At 62.1% G+C, this 21,292-nt stretch overlaps 9 protein-coding genes across 9 annotated transcripts; 7 read left to right on the top strand and 2 right to left on the bottom strand.

The window, feature by feature from the left end:
• Positions 1–202: 202 nt before the first annotated feature.
• Positions 203–647, top strand: CHLNCDRAFT_15825 (hypothetical protein; the record flags this gene model as incomplete). Its single annotated transcript, XM_005848518.1, has 3 exons — positions 203–268; positions 412–479; positions 590–647. Coding segments are annotated over 3 exons (192 nt in total), but the record flags the coding sequence as incomplete, so codon positions are not given.
• A 1,777-nt stretch (positions 648–2,424) lies between these two features.
• On the bottom strand, positions 2,425–3,384 carry CHLNCDRAFT_145155 (hypothetical protein; the record flags this gene model as incomplete). Its single annotated transcript, XM_005848320.1, has 6 exons — positions 2,425–2,465; positions 2,560–2,601; positions 2,694–2,758; positions 2,932–2,989; positions 3,152–3,192; positions 3,359–3,384. The coding sequence occupies 6 exons, from the start codon at positions 3,382–3,384 to the stop codon at positions 2,425–2,427; spliced, it is 273 nt and encodes a 90-aa protein (XP_005848382.1).
• A 127-nt stretch (positions 3,385–3,511) lies between these two features.
• CHLNCDRAFT_145154 (expressed protein) lies at positions 3,512–3,956 on the top strand (the record flags this gene model as incomplete). The annotated part of the gene is made up of 2 exons (XM_005848517.1): positions 3,512–3,670; positions 3,852–3,956. The coding sequence occupies 2 exons, from the start codon at positions 3,512–3,514 to the stop codon at positions 3,954–3,956; spliced, it is 264 nt and encodes an 87-aa protein (XP_005848579.1).
• Positions 3,957–4,279: 323 nt separating this feature from the next.
• CHLNCDRAFT_145153 (hypothetical protein) lies at positions 4,280–5,152 on the bottom strand (the record flags this gene model as incomplete). The annotated part of the gene is made up of 4 exons (XM_005848319.1): positions 4,280–4,357; positions 4,511–4,613; positions 4,832–5,018; positions 5,128–5,152. The coding sequence occupies 4 exons, from the start codon at positions 5,150–5,152 to the stop codon at positions 4,280–4,282; spliced, it is 393 nt and encodes a 130-aa protein (XP_005848381.1).
• A 188-nt stretch (positions 5,153–5,340) lies between these two features.
• Positions 5,341–7,527, top strand: CHLNCDRAFT_30910 (hypothetical protein). Its single transcript, XM_005848516.1, has 10 exons — positions 5,341–5,467; positions 5,557–5,794; positions 5,915–6,022; positions 6,109–6,208; positions 6,333–6,415; positions 6,498–6,536; positions 6,622–6,694; positions 6,796–6,915; positions 7,028–7,142; positions 7,237–7,527. Exons 1-10 carry the CDS (start codon positions 5,376–5,378, stop codon positions 7,382–7,384), a joined length of 1,116 nt encoding a protein of 371 aa, XP_005848578.1. The 5' UTR covers positions 5,341–5,375; the 3' UTR covers positions 7,385–7,527.
• A 695-nt stretch (positions 7,528–8,222) lies between these two features.
• CHLNCDRAFT_145151 (hypothetical protein) lies at positions 8,223–10,638 on the top strand (the record flags this gene model as incomplete). Its single annotated transcript, XM_005848515.1, has 4 exons — positions 8,223–8,494; positions 8,628–8,790; positions 8,949–9,104; positions 9,280–10,638. 4 exons carry the CDS (start codon positions 8,223–8,225, stop codon positions 10,636–10,638), a joined length of 1,950 nt encoding a protein of 649 aa, XP_005848577.1.
• Positions 10,639–13,489: 2,851 nt separating this feature from the next.
• On the top strand, positions 13,490–14,879 carry CHLNCDRAFT_48761 (hypothetical protein; the record flags this gene model as incomplete). The annotated part of the gene is made up of 7 exons (XM_005848514.1): positions 13,490–13,505; positions 13,661–13,662; positions 13,794–13,858; positions 13,999–14,050; positions 14,145–14,258; positions 14,468–14,630; positions 14,782–14,879. 7 exons carry the CDS (start codon positions 13,490–13,492, stop codon positions 14,877–14,879), a joined length of 510 nt encoding a protein of 169 aa, XP_005848576.1.
• Positions 14,880–15,334: 455 nt separating this feature from the next.
• CHLNCDRAFT_145147 (hypothetical protein) lies at positions 15,335–17,096 on the top strand (the record flags this gene model as incomplete). The annotated part of the gene is made up of 7 exons (XM_005848513.1): positions 15,335–15,621; positions 15,704–15,882; positions 16,151–16,238; positions 16,345–16,426; positions 16,549–16,647; positions 16,796–16,957; positions 17,043–17,096. The coding sequence occupies 7 exons, from the start codon at positions 15,335–15,337 to the stop codon at positions 17,094–17,096; spliced, it is 951 nt and encodes a 316-aa protein (XP_005848575.1).
• A 326-nt stretch (positions 17,097–17,422) lies between these two features.
• Positions 17,423–21,272, top strand: CHLNCDRAFT_145146 (hypothetical protein; the record flags this gene model as incomplete). The annotated part of the gene is made up of 11 exons (XM_005848512.1): positions 17,423–17,557; positions 17,686–17,877; positions 18,049–18,164; positions 18,293–18,413; positions 18,510–18,548; positions 18,673–18,709; positions 18,857–19,014; positions 19,198–19,256; positions 20,319–20,866; positions 20,966–21,020; positions 21,230–21,272. The coding sequence occupies 11 exons, from the start codon at positions 17,423–17,425 to the stop codon at positions 21,270–21,272; spliced, it is 1,503 nt and encodes a 500-aa protein (XP_005848574.1).
• Positions 21,273–21,292: the final 20 nt, after the last annotated feature.

Raw genomic sequence — 21,292 nt, 5'->3', positions numbered from 1 at the left:
CGTGGCAGCCGCCATGCACACCACGAGGGTGCCCCATCTCGGGCTTTGGCAGGGATGCTGGGGAGGGGGGGCTTGGCGGCCCAGCAACGAGCGCACTGAAAGCCTGCCAGTGCTGCACGTGCGGGCACCTCGGATTCCCGCCGCCAGATTGCTTACAGTTTTGTGTGCGTCACGCTCACTCCCGGCTGTTCAATTGTCCCTCTGGCAGACTGAGCTGTGTCGATCCTGGGAGGAGACCGGCAGCTGCAGATACGGAGCCAAGTGCCAGGTGTGCTGCCCCCCCGCCAAAGTGATGACTGGCGCATGCGCATGCCATTGGCCTGGCTGGCTGCATACCAGCTCCTCCATACGACTGCCTGCCTACTCGTGCCTCCCTGCCTCCTGCACTATTGCTGCCCACATTGCCTGCAGTTTGCTCATGGCCGCGAGGAGTTGCGCCCCGTGCTGCGCCATCCCAAGTACAAGACCGAGGTTTGCAGGTGCGCCAGCAGTGGCATCTTTGCCGAACTGGGCGCGGAGCGCTGGCTGCACTGCGGCTTTCGTCTTGGTGCACTGCCTTCACGCCTCTCCACCCTGCCGCCTACTGCAGGACCTTCGCGCAGTCGGGGACGTGCCCCTACGGCACTCGCTGCCGCTTCATTCATAGCACCGCCCCGCCGTCCCCCGCCCCGTTCTCCTCCAGCTGCGGTGTGAACGGCGGCAGCAGTGGTGTGCCCACTGGCGACGCTACCCCCACTGTCGGCACTCCCACCCCACCCATGTGCAACTCCAAGGTGAGCCAGCTGGCACGCTGTGCCGTTGTTTTTTCAATGCACGCGCAGTGCTGGCCTGGAAGGCAGCTTGTCTCTGCTTGCCAAGGTCTCATCAAATGCCTACATGCTCACCTGCAGGAGCCCTCCTTCAACTCCCTGCACGGCCTGGCCACCCCTGCTGCCCACCCCACCTCTCCCCTGCCTGGCTATGCCACCGGCGTTGCCATCCCCGGCGCAGGCAGCCTGCTGCCTGCCTTTGGTGCACCCGATGCCAGCCTAATGGGCCTGCAGAGCAGCAGCATCTTGGGCACTTGCCCCCAGGCTACTGGCTTCCCCGCGACCACCAACACCACCGCCACCGTCTCCACCACCTTTGGGGGCTATGGGCCCATCGGGGGTTTTGCCCCGGCCGCGCCTGCTGGCGCTGGCGACGTCAACATGCTCGCCGCCCTGACCGCGCTGCTGGGCAGTGCCCACACTCCCCCTGCGGCGCCACCACTCGGTGCTGCGTCCCTCACCGCAGCCGCCGCCGCCACCAGCCTGGGACTTGGCGTGGTGGGCACTCCCGCTGGCCTGCCTGCCATTGGCATCAGGTCTGGCCTGTCGGCGGCTGCAGCCCAGCAGCTGCCGAGTTGCCCCGCAACGCCTGTGGGCACCTCTGCCACCGGTGTCGTGCCGGCCATGCGGCGATCAATCTCAGGTGGGCAGCCCAACGTGTGATCTCTTGTCGCTTGTGCTTCTTTCGTGGTTGTCTCCATCCTTCCCACCATGCGCCTTGCCGCCTGCTGCTGCTGCTGCTGCTGGTTTAACTGCTGCAGACTCTGACTCGTCCACCCCCAACAGCTCCAGCAAGCGCCTGCCCTTTTTTGAGCAGCTGATTCGCGAGGACGGCTGTGCCGAGGTAGGCTGCCCTACTGGATCTGCTCTCGAGAACAGTGTTGTGCCAGTTGCCGGCACCAAGATTCCACAGGAACCTCTGGTGAGCAGCCTGTGAGGTTGCTGCAATGACTCGTCGTAGCGGCAAACGTACAAGTCTGCCCTTCCATGCCTACCCTTCTTTACTCGCGCCCTCGCAAAGCTTCTCTTCTGTCCTCTGCCTGGCTGAAAGTGTGATCAGGCGTGAACAGCAGTCCGCCTAATGCCTGCCAGAGCCTGCCATTTGTTATCTTTCAGTCTCAGCTTGGGCTCTTTTCTTGGTACCACAGCCGCCATGCGAATGACCCATGTCTGAGTTTTGCTGCTTCGCCCCGCTATTGCGTCGATATCCAAGCCCTAGAGATGAGCATGCTTTCAGCCACACCGTGCTTGCAGCCACATCATTTGCGCTGCATATCATTTGCGCTGCATATGCGCTGCGCTGTATAGGGATTGCCTGCCCAGTGATTCCTTTCTTTTTTGTCGGTTGTCTACTTATCAACTCATCACGCCTTGAACGAGTCAAACGAGAAATGCATCGGCCCGCTTTTGTTGTGCTAATCTGTTGATCTGAAGTTGCCCATGCAACCAGTATTCATCGTGCTGCGCCTTTTCGCGAGTTTTGCGCAGGACTTTCTTGTTTGTCAGTGCTTGCTGGGTAAAAACACAAGACTCTGATGGGGCCTGTGCGGGAGAGGGCGAACAATGGTGGAGAGGGTAGGACGTTGAAAAATACTGCCGTGAGAGCGCCTCGGCTTCACCGCCCCCCACTCAAGTCCACCCATCCAACTGCAATGCCTGGAAGGGGAAGGGGACAGCAGAGGGCAGGTCAGTGGGAAGGTTGGGCTGTATGAAAGGAGCCACGTACAGAGGGCCTGCCAGCCACCCTCACCCACTGCAAGGAAGATGAAGGGGAAGAAGATGGCCAACAATCCTGCAGAGAGGGGCAGGGGTGCAACCTCATCATGCGGGTCCCCAACTCGTGCGTGCCACGAATGCGATCTCCAGCCTTTTTGAGATGCTCACCGATTTGCGCCAAGGGGTCCTGGAAGGGGCTCTTGCCGTCACGCTCGCTCTGGCTGGTCCAGTACCTGGCGGGGCAGAACACGCACTACGGGTGACCCAGCCGACAGACGCCTTGCCAATCAGCTGTGTGCACGACAGCCTCTCTGCCAATTCGCCTACAGCAGTGCTGCCTGTTGCCCGCTCCCGCATGCATGCGACACATGGCACCGATTGCACCGCATGACGCCCCCCGACTTACTCCTCAGGCTCGTCCTCGCGCCGCAGGGAGCCGCCCCTGGCCGGCTTGTTTGAGCTGTCTGCACCAAACAGAGGCCGGCGCCAGGCGCAGATCAGAAGGCCAGCTGAACATCTGCTGACGCATCACCAGGGCTACTATCTCTTCTCCCAATGCAGGCAAGGTTTGCACTTTCAGCCAGGCGCCGGTTGGTTGCAGGCAGCTGCCGCCACCGCCATCTCACCTCCCAGCGCCCTGGCAGCCACTAGCTGCCGCTGGACGAGCCTCGTGGGCGCAGGCAGGGCCCGAATGGCGGGCCTCCTGGCTGGGCCGCTTGCAAGAGACACAGGGCAGCTAAGGCCTCCAGCTTTGGCGACGGCTTGTTGCATGGTTTCGGCGGCGGCCCTGGCAGCAGATAGAAGGCGGGGCAGCAGATTGTCAGGAGCGAAACGTGAGGCAGTCGGCTTTGGGCGCCATTCTCCTGGTGAGTCGCCCTTTCTTGTCGGGAAATGCTGTCATGGTTTAGACCTCTAAATGCCAGCATTGATCGTAATGCGTGGATGGGGTTCAATTCTGGCTCGGGGGCCGCAGGCTGGAGGACCTCATGGCGCCCCCCGTCCAGTCCCTGTTTATCACCCTGAAGCGCAGCTTTGCGGGGACCAGGGAGCACCACGTCAGAATTCTGCAATCGTTGGGGTTCCGCTATAGGCAGCAGACGGTGGAGAAGCCCAATGTGGCACACATCCGGGGGGCCATAGACAAGGTGAGACCGTGTGGGGAGTTCAGTGTGGGCCCTGAGCGCGGGAGCGCGCCTGGTCGGACGCAGCCAGCGGCAGCGGCGGGTCTGCAGTTGCAGCGCCGCTCTTGCCGCAGGAGTTGCCACAGCTTCAGTCGCCATTTGCTTGCGTCTTTGCACCTCTTAAGTGTGCAACGCTACCCTGCAGGTGCGGCACATGGTGCTGGCGGAGACGGACGTGCAGCGGGCAGCGCGGCTAGCAGCAGAGGCGGCAGCCAGAGCACCGCGGCCACCCATTGTGGTGCGGCACTAAGGAACCGAGGTGGTTCCTGTTGTGTGCCACGCTGCTACTCGACGCAGCTCCGCCAGGGTATGGCAACACACTGACCATCCCAGTCTTGCCACTTGAGATACTCCCATACTCGATCTCAAATTGCTGCTTTAATTGAGCACTAAATGAAATCGGTCAACAGGAGGTAGAACAGTTAGGTCAAGGAGTGGCAGTGGTAAGTGGTCAGGGCAAGAACAGGGAAGAATGGCAGTTCAAGGGGTGTGTGAGCGCCCTGCACCGGCGCATGCGCACAGCAACTGGCGCCAGGCAAAGTACTTATGGTGGTAATCATTCGGTTCTCGCGATCACTCGAACTCTCTGTATGTGGCCAACTCCTTGAGCAGGGCATCTAGCGTGGCATCATCTGGAAACCGATCCCGGTCCTGCAAGGCAGGCGGTATGAACCCCAGTACAAAGCAGCCAGAAAAACTCCGGGATTCTAGAAAGAAGACCGTTGGAGCATGAGCGCGTCTCAGCAGTCAGGCTGGCCTGGGCACAGCAGCAATGGCGAACTGTGCAGCCCATCTGCAGCTCACATCCAACGTAGGCACCAGCTTGCGTGCCTCATCTGCCGTCTCGATCGACAGGTTGGCCACCAACCCCAATTCCAGCTCTGACAGCTGGTTGTGAGCAATCACCCTGCGACGGTACCAGGCGAGCGCATGAATTGCAGGCGTGGGCAGCAGCAGCACAGCATGCATCCGAGCAGACGGAACCAGGCATTACCAAGAGCTCGAGAGGCTGCAATAGCCTCGGAACGGCTGCTGCATACCCAAGCCAGCCCATTCTGCTGCTCCTCTGCTCCTTGGCAGCACCCCTTTGCTTCACCCCATCAAACAACACAGGGAAGCACTCACTCCCGAATCTTCTGCAGCGTGTCCCTGTTCTTGTTGGTGGCAAAGCGACTGGCGTACTCTGCCGCCTTGACCAGCATGGGGTTGGGCTGGTAGTCGGCGTCTCGCTGCTGCGTTCCCTTGACATACTCGTCAATCAGGCATGCGACCTCGCTGATCGTGAGCACCTTGATGTCCTTGTCCCCCAGGACTGCAGCCAGGCAGGGTGGAGTGGTCTCGAGGGGGCTGTCGCCCAGGCCGGGGGAGCGCCTCTTAGCGCTTCCGCAGTGCTGCGGGACGCAAAGGCAGGCCCGACTCACCCTCGTCGTCCACCTTTGCTGGCATCACGGTAGGGGCGAAGGTAGCCGGCTGTCGATGTGCGTGGTTGCGGGCTGTTTGATGAAAGGGCTGCCAACCGTTCGCTGTCGCGGCCGCTCTGCAATACTGACATGCGTACTGCCTGTCTGCGCTCACAAACGCTCCGATCCGCAATCGAGGGTGTGCCTTCAGCAGCCCATGCCACTGCTCATCTCCTCAGTACAACTGCCTGATCGCATTGCACTTGTGCATGCGCAGCTGGCTGCGGGGTGGCAGGACGTGCTGGTGGCAGGACGTGTTTGGGTGCCGGAGCCTGGTTGCTCACGTGCCTCCCCTAGCAATGTGAGTGGCGGGTGGCGGCAGAGGCGGGTGGCAGCGCGTGCGCTGGCCGCCCTCCGCCCGCTGAGGCCATCCCCTACTCCTGCTTGCAGGGCTCCCAAACGCAAGGCTGTGGCGCCTCCAGAGCAGGCCGCGGAGCCAGCTGCTGCAACAACTGCTGGTATTGATAAGAAGACGGCGGCCAAGCCCAAGGCGGCCAAGCGCGTCGCCAAGCCCAAGGCACCCAAGCCGCCCCTGGGGCCTGCATGGGATGCCAGCATGCGTCCGCCACCGCTGCCTGACGGCACCCCTGCGTCTCACATCCTCAGCTGGAATGTTGCCGGTTTGAGAGTGAGATGCCGCGCGATGATGCATCCCAGCTGCCCTGTCTGCTCATAATGGATGCATGGCGCTCTCTCCCTCCTGTTCCCTCCTGCATGTGGCCCCACCGCGCCGTCCCCCTGCTTTCAGGCGCTGTTGAAGAAGGTGAAGGAGGTGGAGGCGGGGACTCGCAACGAAAACATCCCCACACTGGTGGCGCTGGCAGAGGCGGAGCAGGCCGACGTGTTGTGTTTGCAGGTATGCACCCAATCAGCTGCTTGCGCCGTCATCAGCAATCCAGGAAGCGAAGGCCTGGACGAATACACGTGTCCTTGCTATGGCAGGAGATCAAGCTGCAGGAAGACCATTGTGTCGAGGTGCTTAAGGAGCTGAATCTGCCCGAGGGCTGGCACGTGAGCTGGAACTGCAGCCGGGACAAAAAAGGTGAGCACAACACAGCAGGGGAGTGGGGGCGGCAGGCAGGAGGGCGCATGCCGTTCTGGGGTGCTGGCCATGCTCCGCTCTCAGGCAAGAAGCCATGCCCCTTCATCCCCCTGTCTTCCGCCAGGCTATAGCGGGACAGCCATTGTGAGCCGCCAGGCGCCGCTGTCAGTCAGCTGCGGCATCGGCGCAGAGGAGCATGATGGAGAGGTGGGTTGGGGCAGGGAGCAGCCACTCTGTGCTGCTGCCCACCCCTCTGCCCTGCTTGCCTGCCTGCCCTTTTTGCCTGCAGGGCCGTGTTATAACCGCGGAGTTTTCTGCCTTTTACCTGGTGTGTGGATGTGGTTGGGGGTGCTTTTGGGCTGGTGGAGTTTGAATGGCGCGCCCGTGATTCGCACAATGACCAGTTGTTGCAGGTGAATTGTTACACCCCAAATAGTGGTGAGGGCCTGAAGAGGCTTGGTTACAGAGTCGAGAAGTGGGACAAAGGTGACGGGGGTCTGGGTGGAGGCAGATCCTGGCTGGCAAGCCAACTCCCTGCCTTTGTCATGACGTCCTGCCTCTCTCTCGTGCTCGGCTCCTCCTGGCAGACTTCTCTGCCTACCTGAAGCGTCTGGAGCAGCACAAGCCGGTTGTGGTCACCGGGGACCTGAATGTAGCGCCTGCCGAGATCGACATCCACTCACCCAAGACCAATCTGAAGTCGGCGGGTACCTCCCCTTCCTTCCCCACTTTCCCTCCTTTCCTCCCCTTCCCGCCACCTCCAACGACTGCCACCGGCCCACGCATCGTGGCGCCGGCCCCCCACACTGCTGCCTGCAGGGTTCACGCCTCAGGAGCGCGCCAGCTTTGCGGCCAACCTGCTTGGGCAGGGATTTGTGGATTGCTTCCGGACACAGTACCCCGAGGCGGTGGCATACACCTATTGGGGTTACCGGTGCGTTTCAGGAGTGCAGCTCTATTGGCCGCTTGCCTTTGTGGCAATTGGTTCGAGGGGGCTCACCCCTGCCCCACCCCTCTGCATCCTGCAGATTCAATGCACGTGGCAACAACAAGGGCTGGCGACTGGATCACTTTCTCGTGTCGCAGCAGCTGCATTCCAGCTTACACGACTGCTACCACCTGCCGGCCATCATGGGCTCTGACCACTGTCCCTTGGGCCTTGTGCTGAAGCATTAATCGGCACCGATTTAAACACTAGCGGACATGCTTTCCGCATACTCAGGACATGTGACGATCACACATGTGATGGATACAAGAACTCGGGCACCCCCTAAGCTTGGGCACCCCCTGGCCACCCCTACATGTAATGCTCAGCCGCCAATGGCAGCCAAGGGCAGGTTCTCTGGCGAGGTGGAAGAGTCTGGGAGCACAGGAGGCGCCGCGCCGCAGCCGCTCAAGGAGCCTACCATTGCAACTGATAGAGTATCATTAACCTTGAAACTTGCTCCGACTGTCCTATTCTGCTGCTGCATTTTTGCCCGGACGCTGCCACTGACCGCTGAGCTGGCCGCCGCCGCCAGCAATGAATGCCGCGCTCTCAGGCATCTCGTGGCGTTCGCGCGTCCGACATCTTATATCCTTCTTCATTTGTTAGCAAGGGGCGGCCCAGCCACCCCCCTCGGGTTCCGCAAAAGTTTGTGCACTGTACTTTGCCCGCGTTCTGTGGGCGCTACGTGCACTGCTCATTACCCCACTGGCGCAACTGCTTGAAGCAACGGGCTTTGAATCCAGTCGCTCGCAGAGACGCGATACAAGCCGTCTCCCACTGGTGGGGGCTGCTGCACTGCGGGCAAACCTGCGCGTCGTCAGGAGCGACTGGCTGCTTGCCCGCGCTGCAGCGGACCAGCGGGGCAGTGGCAGTGTGCCGTCGCCACCAGGCACGCTGGCCGGTTGACGTCGCCCCAAACCTGGTGCAGTTGCCTCAGTTCTGCCCTGGAGACAGCAACAGCAGTGGGAGACAGCAACAACAGTGGGACTAGGCTCGCTTTGCCTGGTTCGGCGCAGACAGCACACCATGCAGCAGCACGTGCCGCCGCCCGAGCTTGTGCCGGTCCAGCTGACGCTTGGGAGCAGCAAGGGCACATTTCGAGATTGGGTGCTGTGGCCAGTTGCTGTCACAACCCAGGAGGAGCTGGAATCTTTTGCTGCGGGCTTGGTCAGCGACCTGGGCGTGCCACCGCAATTCAGACGGCCCGTAGCAGACGCCATTGGGGCGCAGGTGGCAGACTGGGTTGCCAACGTGCCGCCGCCTGCCACCGGGCCCAGCCCACGTCGCGAGCTCGTCAGGTGCGCCATCTTGCTGGCGTTGCCGCATGCTCTGGTAGGCAGCCAGAAGCATACCTCCTCCTTGCTGCCGCACTTGCAAGTTACACAAAGCTGCCCCGCCGTCTGCTCCCCACCCCACGCCTGTCCCGCTCAGGCTGGACCTGGTGCTGGGTGGCAGCCTGCGCCTGCGCGACCAGTTTTGGTGGGATCTGCACGCCGCAACACCCACGCCCGAGGATTTTGCGGCCGAGCTGTGCGCGAATTCGGACATCGACGCGTGCCACGGTGCCGCGGTGGCCGCCGCCATACGCATTGAGGTACAGCAGCTGCTGCCCTTTGTTAACATGTAGACGTGTAGTGTGATCTGCTCTTCATCTCTATGAGCTGCTGCCGCTCCTGCAAGCCCCCTCGGCCCGCAACTTGGTTGCAATGTTCGTGCATTTGTCCCATGGTACCTGCGCCGTATCCTGTGCAGCTGGGCAAGCTGCGGCGGTCGGCGCCCATCAACCTGCAGCTTCCCATGCCGCGCATTTTGGACACATTAGCGACAGGCGCAGCAGGCGCAGCAGGCGCCGAGCCAGGCGATGCAGATGCGTTGTTTGGCTTGAAAAACGTCTATGCCGACAGGCAAGTGTTTACTGCTTGCACCTATTGCTGCAACCAGTTGCTTGATTGCATGACATCTCAGCCGCCGACTGCCTGTGACCGTGTCGCCTGACAGGCGCACGCTGATGGTGTGCGTGGAACCTGGCGCTATGTGAGTAGCCTGCTGCTCCTTATTCCGCAGTTGCCTGCGCGTACCGGAGGAATGGCACAAGTGGGGCCCCTCGCAGCACCAGCTGAGTGTGGAGGAGGCACAAGCGCTGCAGAAGCAGCAGCAGCTGGTTGTGCAGCAGCGCCAGCAGCAGCAGCTGGCGCAGCGGCTCCACCAGCAGGCTGAGCTGGAGCGTGCGGAGCTCATGGCCAAGCAGAGTGCAGCAGCGGCACAGCAGCAGAGTGTTCAGGGCCCGGCGGCCCAGCAGGCCAAGCGCCTGCAGCAGCTGCACGAGCAGCGACCGCCTGCGCCGGGCGATGGCGAGGTGTTGGGTGCCCGACGGCAGCTGCGCCAGCGCCGGGGACGTGCCAGCCGCCTGAAAGAGCTTCTGCGGCAGGAGGAGGAAGCGGACGAGGAGTCCAACCAAAGCAGCGCCAGCCTGAGCGGCGGCGGCGGCGGCGGCGGCAGGAGCACAGCCCGGGCGGCGGAGGCAGCGGGCGGCAGCACCGCATCCCGTGACTACCTGCCCGATGAGGACTCCCTCATGCAGCAGGAGATGCAGGAGGCTGAGGAGGAGAGGAAGGAGGCGCGGCACCGCCCCTCGCGCCCCCGGCAGCGCCGACGCACAGCTGGTGCAGCGGGCAAGGCTGCTGCGGTAGCACAGAAGCAGCAGCAGCAGCTTCTGCCCACACCGCAGCAGCAGGCCATGCTGCCAATGCAGCTGCCCAGCAGCGGCAGCGCAGGGGCGCCACCATTGCTGGGTCATGGCATGGGTGGCGGCGGAGGTGCGGGGATGCCGCCCCTGCTGCCCAGCGGCAGCGGAGTGGGCGGCGCCCTGTTTGGCAATGGAATGGGAGGGGCCCTGATGAGCATGGGTGGCGGCAGTGGCGTGGTGCCAGTGCTACAGCAGCAGCAGCAGCTCCCGCCGGGCATGGTCCCCACAGGCAGCGGACCGATTGGCGGCGGCATGCCCCAGCAACCGTCCCTGGTGCCGCAGCAGTCGCTGCCGCCGCAAGGGCCGCTGCAGGCAGCGCGGCAGGTGCCACCTGCTGCGCAGGTGCACATGGTGGGTGGCGCCATTGTGCATTTTGCCCGGGAGCTCAACATGAAGGAGGACAAGATCCGGGCCATGCTGAGCCGCACCCCCCAGGAACAGCTCAGCCTTTTCCGCACACTGCACCAGCTGGTGCAGCAGGCGCGGGCGCGGCAGCAGCAGCAGCTGGAGACGGCGGCGATGCTGGCGGCGCAAGTTCAGCAGGGAGTGGGGGCAGGGCTGCCGCCCATGCAGGCGCCGGCGCTGCCACCCGAGATGCTGCCGCCCATGCCAATGCCCTTGCCCGCGCCGCGGGAGCAGCAGCACCAGCCAGTGAACCAGTTCAGCGAAATGTTCAGCGAAATGTTTCCGTTGTGATGGTTGAAAGCATTCACAGCTTTGGGATGCGACTGACGGCAGGCTTGCTGTTGGCCACAATGCCTGCCATATTCCTTCAAGCAAATCGCGATGCACTGCAACAAAGCTTCAGAATCTGCCCGGTAGAGAGGCTGCTACAATCACAGAAGGGAGCACCTGTCGCCTGGGCCCATCTGCCGCCTGCCGCCTTCCATCCAGCTTCACCCTATGCCGTCACGCCTCGGGCTCCACCTCGCCCTTGCTTGCCCCACAGCAAACGTCGTGCTGGTGCCCGTGTTCGCAAAGCTCCCTCTTGCTGGTAGCATCGCGCATCTTCCTGTTCAGATCGGCCTGCACCGGTGGCAGCAAAGCAGTGCAACAGTGGTGCATTCCTTGGGCTCGCGGGCTGCATTCGGTGCAGTGCCGGTCCTGTGTGGGGGCCTTCCATGCCACCCAGCTAGCCCAGCCCAGCTTGCATGCCACACTCACAACTTGCGCCTCCAGGGCTTCCCTCACAATGCGGTCTGCCATTGTCTCGCCGAGCGTGCCCCTGTGACGCACGGTGTGCAACAGGCGCCGCACTTCCTCAGGGTCCTGCAGTTTCTCCATGATGGTGCCCTGCAAAGAACACTGACTGTCGGAAACCAGCTTCGGGACCAGCTGGCACCAGAGCAAGCAAGCTTGCGATGATTAGGCACAGCCTGGTCGGCGGCCACGGGGGCAGCTGAAGCCGCCGGCATGCTGAGTGCGGCAACTGTGGCATGGCCGGGTGCGGCTGCGACAGCTCGCAGCGCATCTGTGCGCAGCACCGGCGTCGCAGCCACCAAGGGGACTGAGGTGGCTGGCAGGGCAGGGCCGGCAACGGAGGCTCAGGAGACATCGAGCCAGCGCTGCTGCATGGCCAACGGCAAGCGGCTGACAGCTGCACTGCTACGGTAGCGGCAGCAAGTGTACCGATGGAACGGCAGCCAGAGGACTTTCAGACCGGTCGCGGCGAGACAGCAGCGGAACGCCACGTCCCACACAACGCTTGCCTGCTCCTGCTCCGTCAGCAGCAAGTGCTCGTCGTTGTAGGTGTCATGTGCATCGCTGGCTGCCCGAGCCTGCTGGCACCACAGGCTAGCAGGCTGGCGGCAAGCCCGCCTCAGGCAGCTCGTCCTGGCGGCAGGGGCGGCGCGCTGCAGCATGGTTGCATTGTGCAGAAGCTTCAGAAGCATCCAAGGCAAACCTGGCCCCTGCTTTCCACTGCACCGTCAGCTTTGAGGAACCCCACAGTGGATCAACTTGGCAGCAATCCTTGGATCACCCTTGTGCCCTTGTGCCCTCAGGTTGCGGGAGTAGCAGCCTCCACTGCCCCTCGTGACCCCCCTTGCTGTAAGCTTCGCACCCCTTCAACTCTCCTGCTGAGAGGGTAAAACCCAGATGCAGGTGCTTCGATGCTCTGCAGTGCCCCGTGCCGCAGTCAGCGTCGGGTGGCGGGGCATGGCAGCAGGCGTCCCCACCGGACCACAGGGGGGGTATAACGAGGTGCCAGAGGAGACGGCCATCCTGGCAGAGACAGAGGAGCAGCATCAGCAGGACAGGGCCAACGCTGAGAAGCTGGTGCACCAGCAGGTGGGCATGGGACGTCGCTGCTGCTCAAATCTGCTGTCCACACGTTTGACCCATCGACCAGCTGTCTGTACAGGAGCTGGGCGAGGCTCTGGCAGCGGAGTCGAGGGAGGCTGCAGCGGTGAGCCGAGATGAATGTGCCTGCTGGACTGGACAGTGGTCAGAACCCCTTGCACACTTGCTCGTTGGTCACATACAAATGCAGGAGCAGCGCGAGGACGAGACGGACGAGGCAAGCCGTGACTCGCGCTCAGTGCTGAAAAGTTCTTACCCAGCAGCAGGATGGACTAAGATGGGCGAGCACCTGTAAGGCCGGCGAGTTTCATGCATGCAACAAGGTATGCAAGGGCAAGGGGAGGGGAAGAGTCACCAGCTCGGATCTGAGGTCAGGGGCGCGGGGGCCAGGCGCAGGGTCTCGCTGCCCCGCCATAGTGAAAACGGTGCGCGCTGCTGATGCAGCTTGGTGTGGAGCAGCATGGCAGGGGGCGCGACCCTGAGGGCGCGTATAGCTGAATTGCACCGTGCCAGCATGCGGTTTATCCCGCCGCAGCGCGCCGCCGCCAACTTGCGCGCGGGGCTTGCAAGCTTCAGGTGCTGGCGCTGAGGCGGTATCACTGCTGTGCACGGCAAGCAGTCCACATGCGCCTGCCCACCGAAGCCGTCGTATTGGGCTGAAGCACGCTCATGCATCAGCAGTGCCAGCCTGGCCAGGTGGAAAGTTCACGGAGGAGCTTGCCAGATATAAATAGCGGCCCAACCCCGCATGTGCACCAGTCATTACCTACAGTTCGCCACACAATCCCTCCCTGCCAGCCCTCGGCACTCCCTCCACCCGGTTCTGTGGTCATCCACTCGGCAACCAAGCGTCATGCTTTCCCGCGTCAGCATCAAGCCCACGGCAATGGTGGGCTCCACCACCAAGTCGAAGACGGTGAAGGGCAAGACCGTGAGCGGCGGCAAGACCGTCAAGGGCAGCAGCGCCCCGGCCGGCCTCACCCCCGGGCAGGAGTGTGAGTCTCGCCGCCACCAGCTGCGCTGAGTCTCGCCGCCCTGCGGCGCCTAGTAGAATGCCGCTGGGCCGCCGATTCCTTCGGGACGCATCCCATGCATGTGACGGCGGGCGGCGCCACTACCACTGCCTGCTTCAGCACCCGATCCCCATGTTTCCAACACGCACACTCACTGCTGTCCACCCATATTCTCTTTCCTTGGCCTTGCAGATGCCCTGACCCTGCCCGGCATCAGCGAGCCCTTCCCCGCAATGTTTGACCCCGCCAGTGAGTGTGGCTTTGCCATGTGACCGCTGGCTGGCTGGTGCAGGTCCCCCTGAGATCAGCCCTCCTCCCCCATGTGTGTTTTACAATCTCGCAATTTCTTCCTTCCATTGCTGCAGACTTCACCAAGACTGCCAAGCCTGCGGTGAGTCTGGCAGATGTGTGGCCTGCCCTCGGGTTCGGCAGCTCATGCCAGGTCACAGGCCAGTGTTGGCATTCCGTTTCTCTTTGTTTCTCATCGCACCAGTAGCTGACGTCCGTCTATTGCCTCCGCCCTTTGTATGCCCGCAGGACATCAAGCGCTGGCGCGAGTCTGAGCTCACCCACGGCCGCGTGGCGATGCTGGCTGCCCTCGGGTGAGGATGCAGATACGCGCAGTCTTGCCAGGCCCAGCATGGCGCCTGCTTCAGCATCTACTCAGTCGCAGCCATGGCCCGTTGGCACCTCCATTGTCCCCGTTCCCCTGACGTTTGTATCCTTTATTTTTGGTCTGCAGGTTTGTTGTTGGCGAGCAGCTGGAGGACTTCCCTGCCTTCATGAACTTTGACGTAAGTGCGCAGCATGCTAAAGGTGTTTGGGTGCAGTATGGTGCGTGAGTGTGTGCGTCTAATCTGTAATGTTTCTGCCACATTGCTTCTGCAGGGCTCGATCACTGGCCCCGCCATCTACCAGTTCCAGCAGGTAGAGGAGGCGCGCCCTCTCTTCTGGGAATCTCTGCTCCTCTTCATTGGCCTGGCTGAGAGCTTCCGCGTCGCCGTGGGCTGGGCCACGCCCACTGGCAACGGCTTCAACAACCTGAAGGCAAGAAGCTTAATTGCTGCTGCGTAATGCGTCCGTTCTTGCTGAAAGGCAACAGGCTGTGCAGCTGTTTGGGTCAGGAGGCAACCTCTTCCAACACGCGTGCACAGATCTTGTGTTGAGGTCTCGCACATGGTAAACAACTCCGCCCTTTGATGGTCCTGCAGGACGAGTATGAGCCCGGCACCCTGGGCTTTGACCCCCTGGGCCTGAAGCCCAGCGACCCCGAGGAGCTCTTTGAGCTGGAGACCAAGGAGCTGAACAACGGGCGCCTGGCCATGATCGGCGTCGCCGGCTTTGTGCTGCAGGAGCTGGCCGTCAAGCGCGGAAGTGAGCACACGCCGCTGCTGCTCCGTACTGCATGCGGCAGTGCATGCGGCAGCCTGCGTCGTTCTGCCCCGCCAGGGGCTGGCCATCCTTCCTTGGCTTGCAAGCTGCTCACCTCCTCTGCGCTCCTCTCCTTTTCCCCGCCTCCCTGCAGTCTTTGAGCACCTGGCCCTTTACCTGGAGCGGGAGGCGATCCTGGAGATTGAGGACCTGGACCCCGCCCTCAACATCGCCCTGCCGACCATCCCTTGAGGTGAGCGATGTGGCACTCCTGCAACAAGAGCAGTGCCTCCTGCAGTGGTGTGTTGCACAAACCTATGTATTCTTGGGACCTGACCCCACCGAGCAACCCCGCGGTCTTGCAGGAGGTGCCGCACCAATATTTACGACCCAGTTCCGAGCAAGAGAGATCCATGATGCTTCCAATGAATCCAGAACAACCGGATGGATCAACCCCACGTCTATAGCGCCTCCCCATTTCATCACACCGCACAGACCAGACATTCTTTAATTCCTTGAATTCAGATTTTGCTCCAGCTGCCGTCCCCGTCCCTTTCCAGGCTAGTGTATCAGACTGTAACAGAAATCAATGAGCGGGACGTGCCCCAGTACAGGCCGCAGCCTAGAGACGGTTTTCTTGGCACACCTCTGTTGCTTCCTGCTTGGCACACCTCCGCGTGGCCGAGGCAGGCAGGCCAAACTAGGCCATGAAGCGCAAGGAGGAGCAGGCTGAGGGCGAGCAGGCTGAGGCCTCGTCTGCCCAAACTCCCAAAAAGGCGCGGCGCCCCACAGACGAAGTGCAGAAAGGACGTGCCAAGGAAGGAGCGGCAATCGCTCAGCAGCAGGCAGCTCCCAAGGGTTCGCCGCCGGGCGAGAACCTGGTACAGTCAGCGCCGCCCACCCAACAGGCGGCGGGGGAGGAGGAGGCGGAGGGAGGTGTGGGGGCGGCTAGCGAGGGCATCGTTGAAGCAGGGCGGATCGAGTTTTACTACAGGTGAGAGGAGAGACGGTGACGCTTGTGTTTGGTGTGCCGGCAGCCAGCGGCCTGGGCTACTCCTGCCACTGGCCTTGTGCAGGCCCAAGGTGGGCAAGGGCAAAGCGGACAGCTTGGCGGATGTGCAGCGCTTCTTCATGCGGCTGCGTCCCAACAAGGAGGGAGTTAGGAGCCGGCTGTGCGTCATTGGCAAGAAGCGCCTGCCATCGGCACGGAGGCACGAGGTTGGTACCGCGGGCCAGGCGCCAGCAGAGCCTGACGGTGTGCCATGCAACCCTTTGGATTGCAACCTCTTTGCCCAAGGAAGTGCTTGCCCTGCACCTGTCAAACTGCCGTCTCTGTGCAGTGATTTTTCGGCTTCGTGAAGTCCAGTTCAGAAGACGCGGAAGAAGTGCTGCATGGCATGGGCCCACAGGCGTATGAAACCAAGACCCGTGGTGTGCCCGGTCGTGGAAAGCCCTGCGCTGGCCTGCTCTGTGGCCTGCTCGCAGCGCACTGCGGGATATGTCTGGTATGCGACCCTACGCAGGCACACGCCACCTGGCCGCTGCTCGAGCACTGGGGCAGGGTACTTATTGCATAGTGGACCGCAAAGACCACACAAGACTGGTATACAGGTAAGTGGTAGGTGTTATTCAGGTGAAGTAAGACCAGAATGTTGGCAGCAGAATGATGGCAGCAGCCTCGCCCAGGCCACACCATTGAGTATGTCGGTGCTTGCAGGCTGGAAGTGCCCGCCACGCCCGGGGAGGCGCAGCTGGAGTTCACCATTGGAGAGCTGGGCAGCTTCATCTTCACCGTGAAGGTCAGGCATGGGCGAGGGCAGCAGGCAGTGCAGGCAGCGGAGCAATGCACGAATGGCAATGGCGCGGGCACCTGCCCGTGTTACCCAAGGTCAACTTGCGCCACGTGGCCTTGTTCGTGCAGAACCCGGTGGGGCGAGGCCCTGATGACCCAGGCCTGGCAGAGAAGGCCGAGTACTCGCCGGAGAAGCAGACGGAGTTTCAGCACTACAGCTGGATTCCCGTTCGCGACACGCAGGCATGCACCACTGGGGTGCAGGCAGGCTGTGGTGGCCTGTGCAGTGCTGCCGCCCTGAAGCTCCCTGCTTGCCTTTTTCCATCCGGGAACGTCCCTCCTCCACCTGACCGCTGGTGCCTGCCTGCCTGCCCAGCTGCTGGACTACCCTCGCTGCGAGTTCCTCCTCGTGGGAGTCAAGGAGGACGAACCGGGGCGGCTGAACAAGGTGGAGCAGCAGCTCGACGAGGCGTCACAGCAGCTGGGCGTCGAATCGGACGAGGAGGAGATGCTGGCTGCGATGAAAGAGGAGATGCAGGTGTGCTCCGCCTCATGCCCAGCCTGCTGCAAAGCGCTGCCCATGCCAAACTCCCCACCCCTTGCCCTTTACTTCTTCAATGAAGGCGGAGAAGCTGGGCATCAATGTGAAGCCCGCGGAGACGGGGGAGATGGCCTGAAGGGGCGAGGTGGCCCGCCGAGCCGCCCATGTTGTTGAACATGACGATCTCGTGCTGTCTGCATAATTGCTTGCCCGCCTGTGGCCACAGATATGTGTGCATGATTGTTAAAAGGTCACGAATGCTCGAGACACCCAGCCAGCGGGGCCGCCAACCTGTCGCCGACATGGCGGGCGGCATCAGCGCAGCGAGATGGCGTGGATGGCGCAGCGAGACATGCTCTGCTCCAACGAGTACTGGGCATGCATACAGCTTGGGGCAGCATTCAGCTGGGGGAGCCCCTTTGAAGCAAACTTTTGGTCATGGTGCTGCCCCCGCTGGGCAGAATGCCGAAATCGAGGTCTAACGAGGACCTGGGCAGGTCCAACCAGCAACCGCAGCAGTTGTTAGCTTCGATACGCAAACAGTTTGGCGGCAACCGCCGCCCCCAGCTGGACGAGAGAAATTGGGCCACGCTCAAGGTCTGACAATGGCGCATCTCAAGCTTTATTTCGGCGTAGGGATTGCGCCGGAGCCGATCAACCTCCTTGCCGCCCCCTACCCGCCGCCCCGTCAAACCGACCTTGCCTGCCGCCGCCGCCCAGTGCAGGAGCAGGCGTTGAAGAAGGCGGCGGATCTGCAGCAGAAGGCATCGCAGTCAGCCAAGGAGGGGGTGGAAGGGGCGCGGCTTGTCGTCGCAGACCTGGCCCGCGGCGATGCCAAGCAGGCAGGCACGCGAGTGGGAGCGGCAGTGGAGCGCGCAGGGGACTCGGCTTTCCTCATGGGCATATCGCGCCTGATGGTGAGAACAGATGCTACATATGTAGCCTACTGGTGAAATCAGATGCAGGTAACTTCCACGGAGCAGTTGGTGTGGTTTGATGATAGCCACCAATACTCCACACTCTTGCTGCACCTCCAACGCCCTCTATTGCTATCTGCTGCCGTTGCCCCAAAATGAGCAATGCCGCAGATATGCATGTATTTTATAAACACCGTGTACGATAGGTATGGGAGCTACCAGTTTACGCAGCAGCCGGAAGTGCTGGAGCGGGCAAAGCGGTGGCCGCAGCATTACCCGGTGATCAGGTGCGGGTGTTAACTGAGTTCAGTGTTTTATTGCTACTCTCAAGTCGTGCCACGCGCCAGCAGCATTGAAGCTTGCGGTTCCCTGTTGCTGACCATCCTCCGACTGCTGCCTTGCCGCTCCGCCGCAGCTTTCCCTACCTGAGCGTCGGCATGCTGCTGCCATGCGCTGTGCTGGCAGCGCTGGGCATCAAGGTGTTGTTTTGCGCTTGGTTTATGGTGGCCTGGGAGGTCTTCGACTCGCTCAACCTCGTGTGGACGCAGGCAAGCGGCGTATTTCTCTCTCCTTTCTTGGTGACTCGTCGTATCCGAAACCGCCTTCTGTGAGATTGGCCCCCTGCTGTGCAGCTCATGATGCTGCTGTTCAGTGGCGTCAAGCCGAACGAGGTGGGTTGGTGCAGGTGGTAATTGAGGACCAGAAGGGGTGGGGCACATTTCTAGCCAGAAGAGGGCCCGGCCTGCATCTACAGCGCCCCCTACATTCGATGCCGTCTGCCTGCCCCACTTGCAGTTGGTGGTGAAGCGGCTGGCGATGATGGGATGCACAGGTAGGGTGGGGCTTCATGGCTTTGCTATGAGCCTGCACTCGCGAGCCGTTGCATATGGCGCTGGCTTCAGCTTCTGTCACGGCACGTGGCATGCCATTCTCACCAACTCTCTCTAACCGCCGGCACCATTTTACTCGCGGCCTGCAGCACTGGTGCTGGCGCACAGCATGAAGGAGCAGCGGGTACAGATCAGCAGCTACGCGGGGCTGCTGCTCTCCGGCAACAGCCGGAAGCGGCAGCCCAGCCGAGCCAAGTCACTGGTGCTGTTGCTGGGCCGCCTGCTCATGGCGCTGCTCTTCATCTATGTGGGCATCACCCAGGCAAGACGACTTGCGGCTTGTTGTTCTGCAGATTCTTGAACAGCTGTGCGACCACCTTGGCAGCCTGCAGAGGCCAGGGTGCGAGCACGGCAACAACCACCTCACTGCTGCTCCTCAAATGGCTTGCTTCTGCTGCCCGCCGCCTGGTCTCTTCCTCCCTCTATGCAGCTGGAGCGCGTGATCGCCCGCGACTTTATCCTCGTGAACCATCTGCCGCACTCGCAGCTGTGGGAGCGGGATGGGCATGACAACAACTGGCTGGTAACTCTTTGCGTGCATCTGGAGGGCTCAGGCAACACCCACTCGGTGCATGGCTGCCCTGCCGGACTTCACTTCAGCTGCGTGGCTGCTGCCTCCCTGCCTCCATTCCTTCCGGTCCCTCCGCAGCTGCTGGAATTTGTGCTGGCGCTGCCTTTTGCTGCTGGCTACAAGACATCAGCAGTAGCACGGATGCTCGCAGCCACGCTAGCAGCGGAGGCGTTGACCTGCTGGCCGTTTTGGACTCAGTGGCCCACACAGAGCTATGCTGCTCACGTCCGTTTGCACTTTGCCACCAATTTGGGGGTTGCAGGCGAGTTGATCACTGCTGCTTCTCTGATGGAGCATATGATAGAGTGGCCCTGCATGCAGCTTGGTGCGTGCATGTATCTGTGGACATGTTGCCATCTGGGCTGCTGTCGCTCCCATCCCCAAGTGCAGGCGGGCTGCTGCTGCTGGCCTCGTTTGGAGCGGGACGATTTACTGTGGACACCTTGCTGGCAGCCAAGAAGAAAGAGTAGCGACAGTGGAGGAGCTCCTACGAGACTGTCCGCGAGCTGTGTTATGTACCGGCATGGCTCGTTGGTACCATAATGATACATCTTGTAGCCGGGGTGTAATGGCGGTGGAGCACTGAGGCAGCACTGTCGCCGAGTGCAGAGCCTGAGGAGGCCCGGGATCCTTGAGCATTGCAAAGCAAATTGAACACACGCATGTCCATGGCCTGCCCGCTCGCCTGCCTGCAGTACATGTGTGTGCTGCCGACTCCACAGGGAACTCCCTTCCCAGCACAAATCACGCGTATTCTCCTCTTTCGCCGTGCATCCCTCATGGCCTGGGCCAATGCCAGTGACGAGTTGCATCGCGTTGCTGGCGGTGGGCACACGGGGCGATGTGCAGCCACTGTTGGCGCTAGCTATCGAGCTGCGGAACCTGCCTGTGAGCGTCACGCTCATCACGCATCGAGCTCACGAGGCATGGTTGCAGGAGCCTGCACACGCAGCGCAACTCCTGCTGCGCTTCATTTCTAGCCCGCCCACCGACGCAGCGGCGGTGGACACCGCTGTGCGGGAGGGGCAGCAGCGTGACGAGCTCATCGCCGCTTGTGAGGCGGCGCTGGGCCGCACCGTGCAACGCCCGTCAGGGCCAGCCGTTTGCGCAGAAGCCTGCAGCACCCGTGCGCTCATCCTGTTCAACGTTTTTGCGTTGGAGGGGTTCCATATTGCCGAGGCGCTGGGCGTGCCCTGCCTGGCAGCCTCGCCGTGCCTGGTTCCATATGCCATGCCGGCTGCCTTTGAGCGCCGGTTCCGGCAGGCGAACCCGAGCCTCTACCAAGCCTTGAAGGCGGCCGACGAGCACCGACAGCAGCCGGTGGCAGGGGCCAACAGCAGCGCAGCAAACATTGGCAGCACTGGCATTGCCGGCAGCGTGGGGTGGGCAGAGGTACGGCATTGGCTGTGGCCGTTGTTCACCGAGCGCTGGGGCGCCTGGCGCCACCACCGCCTGGGCCTGCCAGCCGTCCCATACTCAGACTGCCCACCTGGCGTGCCGCTGCCACCAGCGCCGGCGCTGCTGTATGGTGAGGGGCCCTGTTCCGGATCCTGCTGCCACCTGCGACCATCCGTGTGTTGGTCTGACACCATGATGCTGGCCTGCCTGGCCCCACGCCTCCTGTCAGGTGTGAGCGAGTCGGTGGTGCCCCGGCCTGGCTTCTGGCCCTCCACGGTGCACATGTGCGGCTACTGGGCCAGCATGCACTGCTTCCCAGCCTCCCAGCAGCAGCTCCCGCCCATCATGCGTCTGCTGGGCGAAGAGCAGCATAAGCCAATGGCGGTGGATTTCGGCAGCACGGGACACATGTTCCTTCCGCAACCTCAGCTGCTGGTAGCCGTTCTGCGAGCGGTTGCACAGCAACTGCGACGCAGGCTGCTGCTTCTTACAGGCGGCTGGCAGCCTCTGTTAGAGGCCTGCAGCTGCCAGCCTAGCGAGCCTGCCTGGGTGCTGG

This window comes from Chlorella variabilis, assembly GCF_000147415.1.
Source record: "Chlorella variabilis unplaced genomic scaffold CHLNCscaffold_8, whole genome shotgun sequence".
NCBI lineage: Eukaryota > Viridiplantae > Chlorophyta > Trebouxiophyceae > Chlorellales > Chlorellaceae > Chlorella > Chlorella variabilis.
Note: the sequence above shows the minus strand (reverse complement) of the source record. Positions and strands in the feature narration are given on the sequence as shown.

Excerpts from the sequence above, each read along its gene's own strand:
- CHLNCDRAFT_30910 (XM_005848516.1), top strand. The coding sequence starts at position 5,376 with ATGCGCAGCTGGCTGCGGGGTGGCAGGACGTGCTGGTGGCAGGACGTG. Across the intron at positions 5,468-5,556 it reads CACGTGCCTCCCCTAGCAAT|GGCTCCCAAACGCAAGGCTG; the intron begins GTGAGTGGCGGG and ends TCCTGCTTGCAG. Across the intron at positions 6,023-6,108 it reads CCGACGTGTTGTGTTTGCAG|GAGATCAAGCTGCAGGAAGA; the intron begins GTATGCACCCAA and ends TTGCTATGGCAG.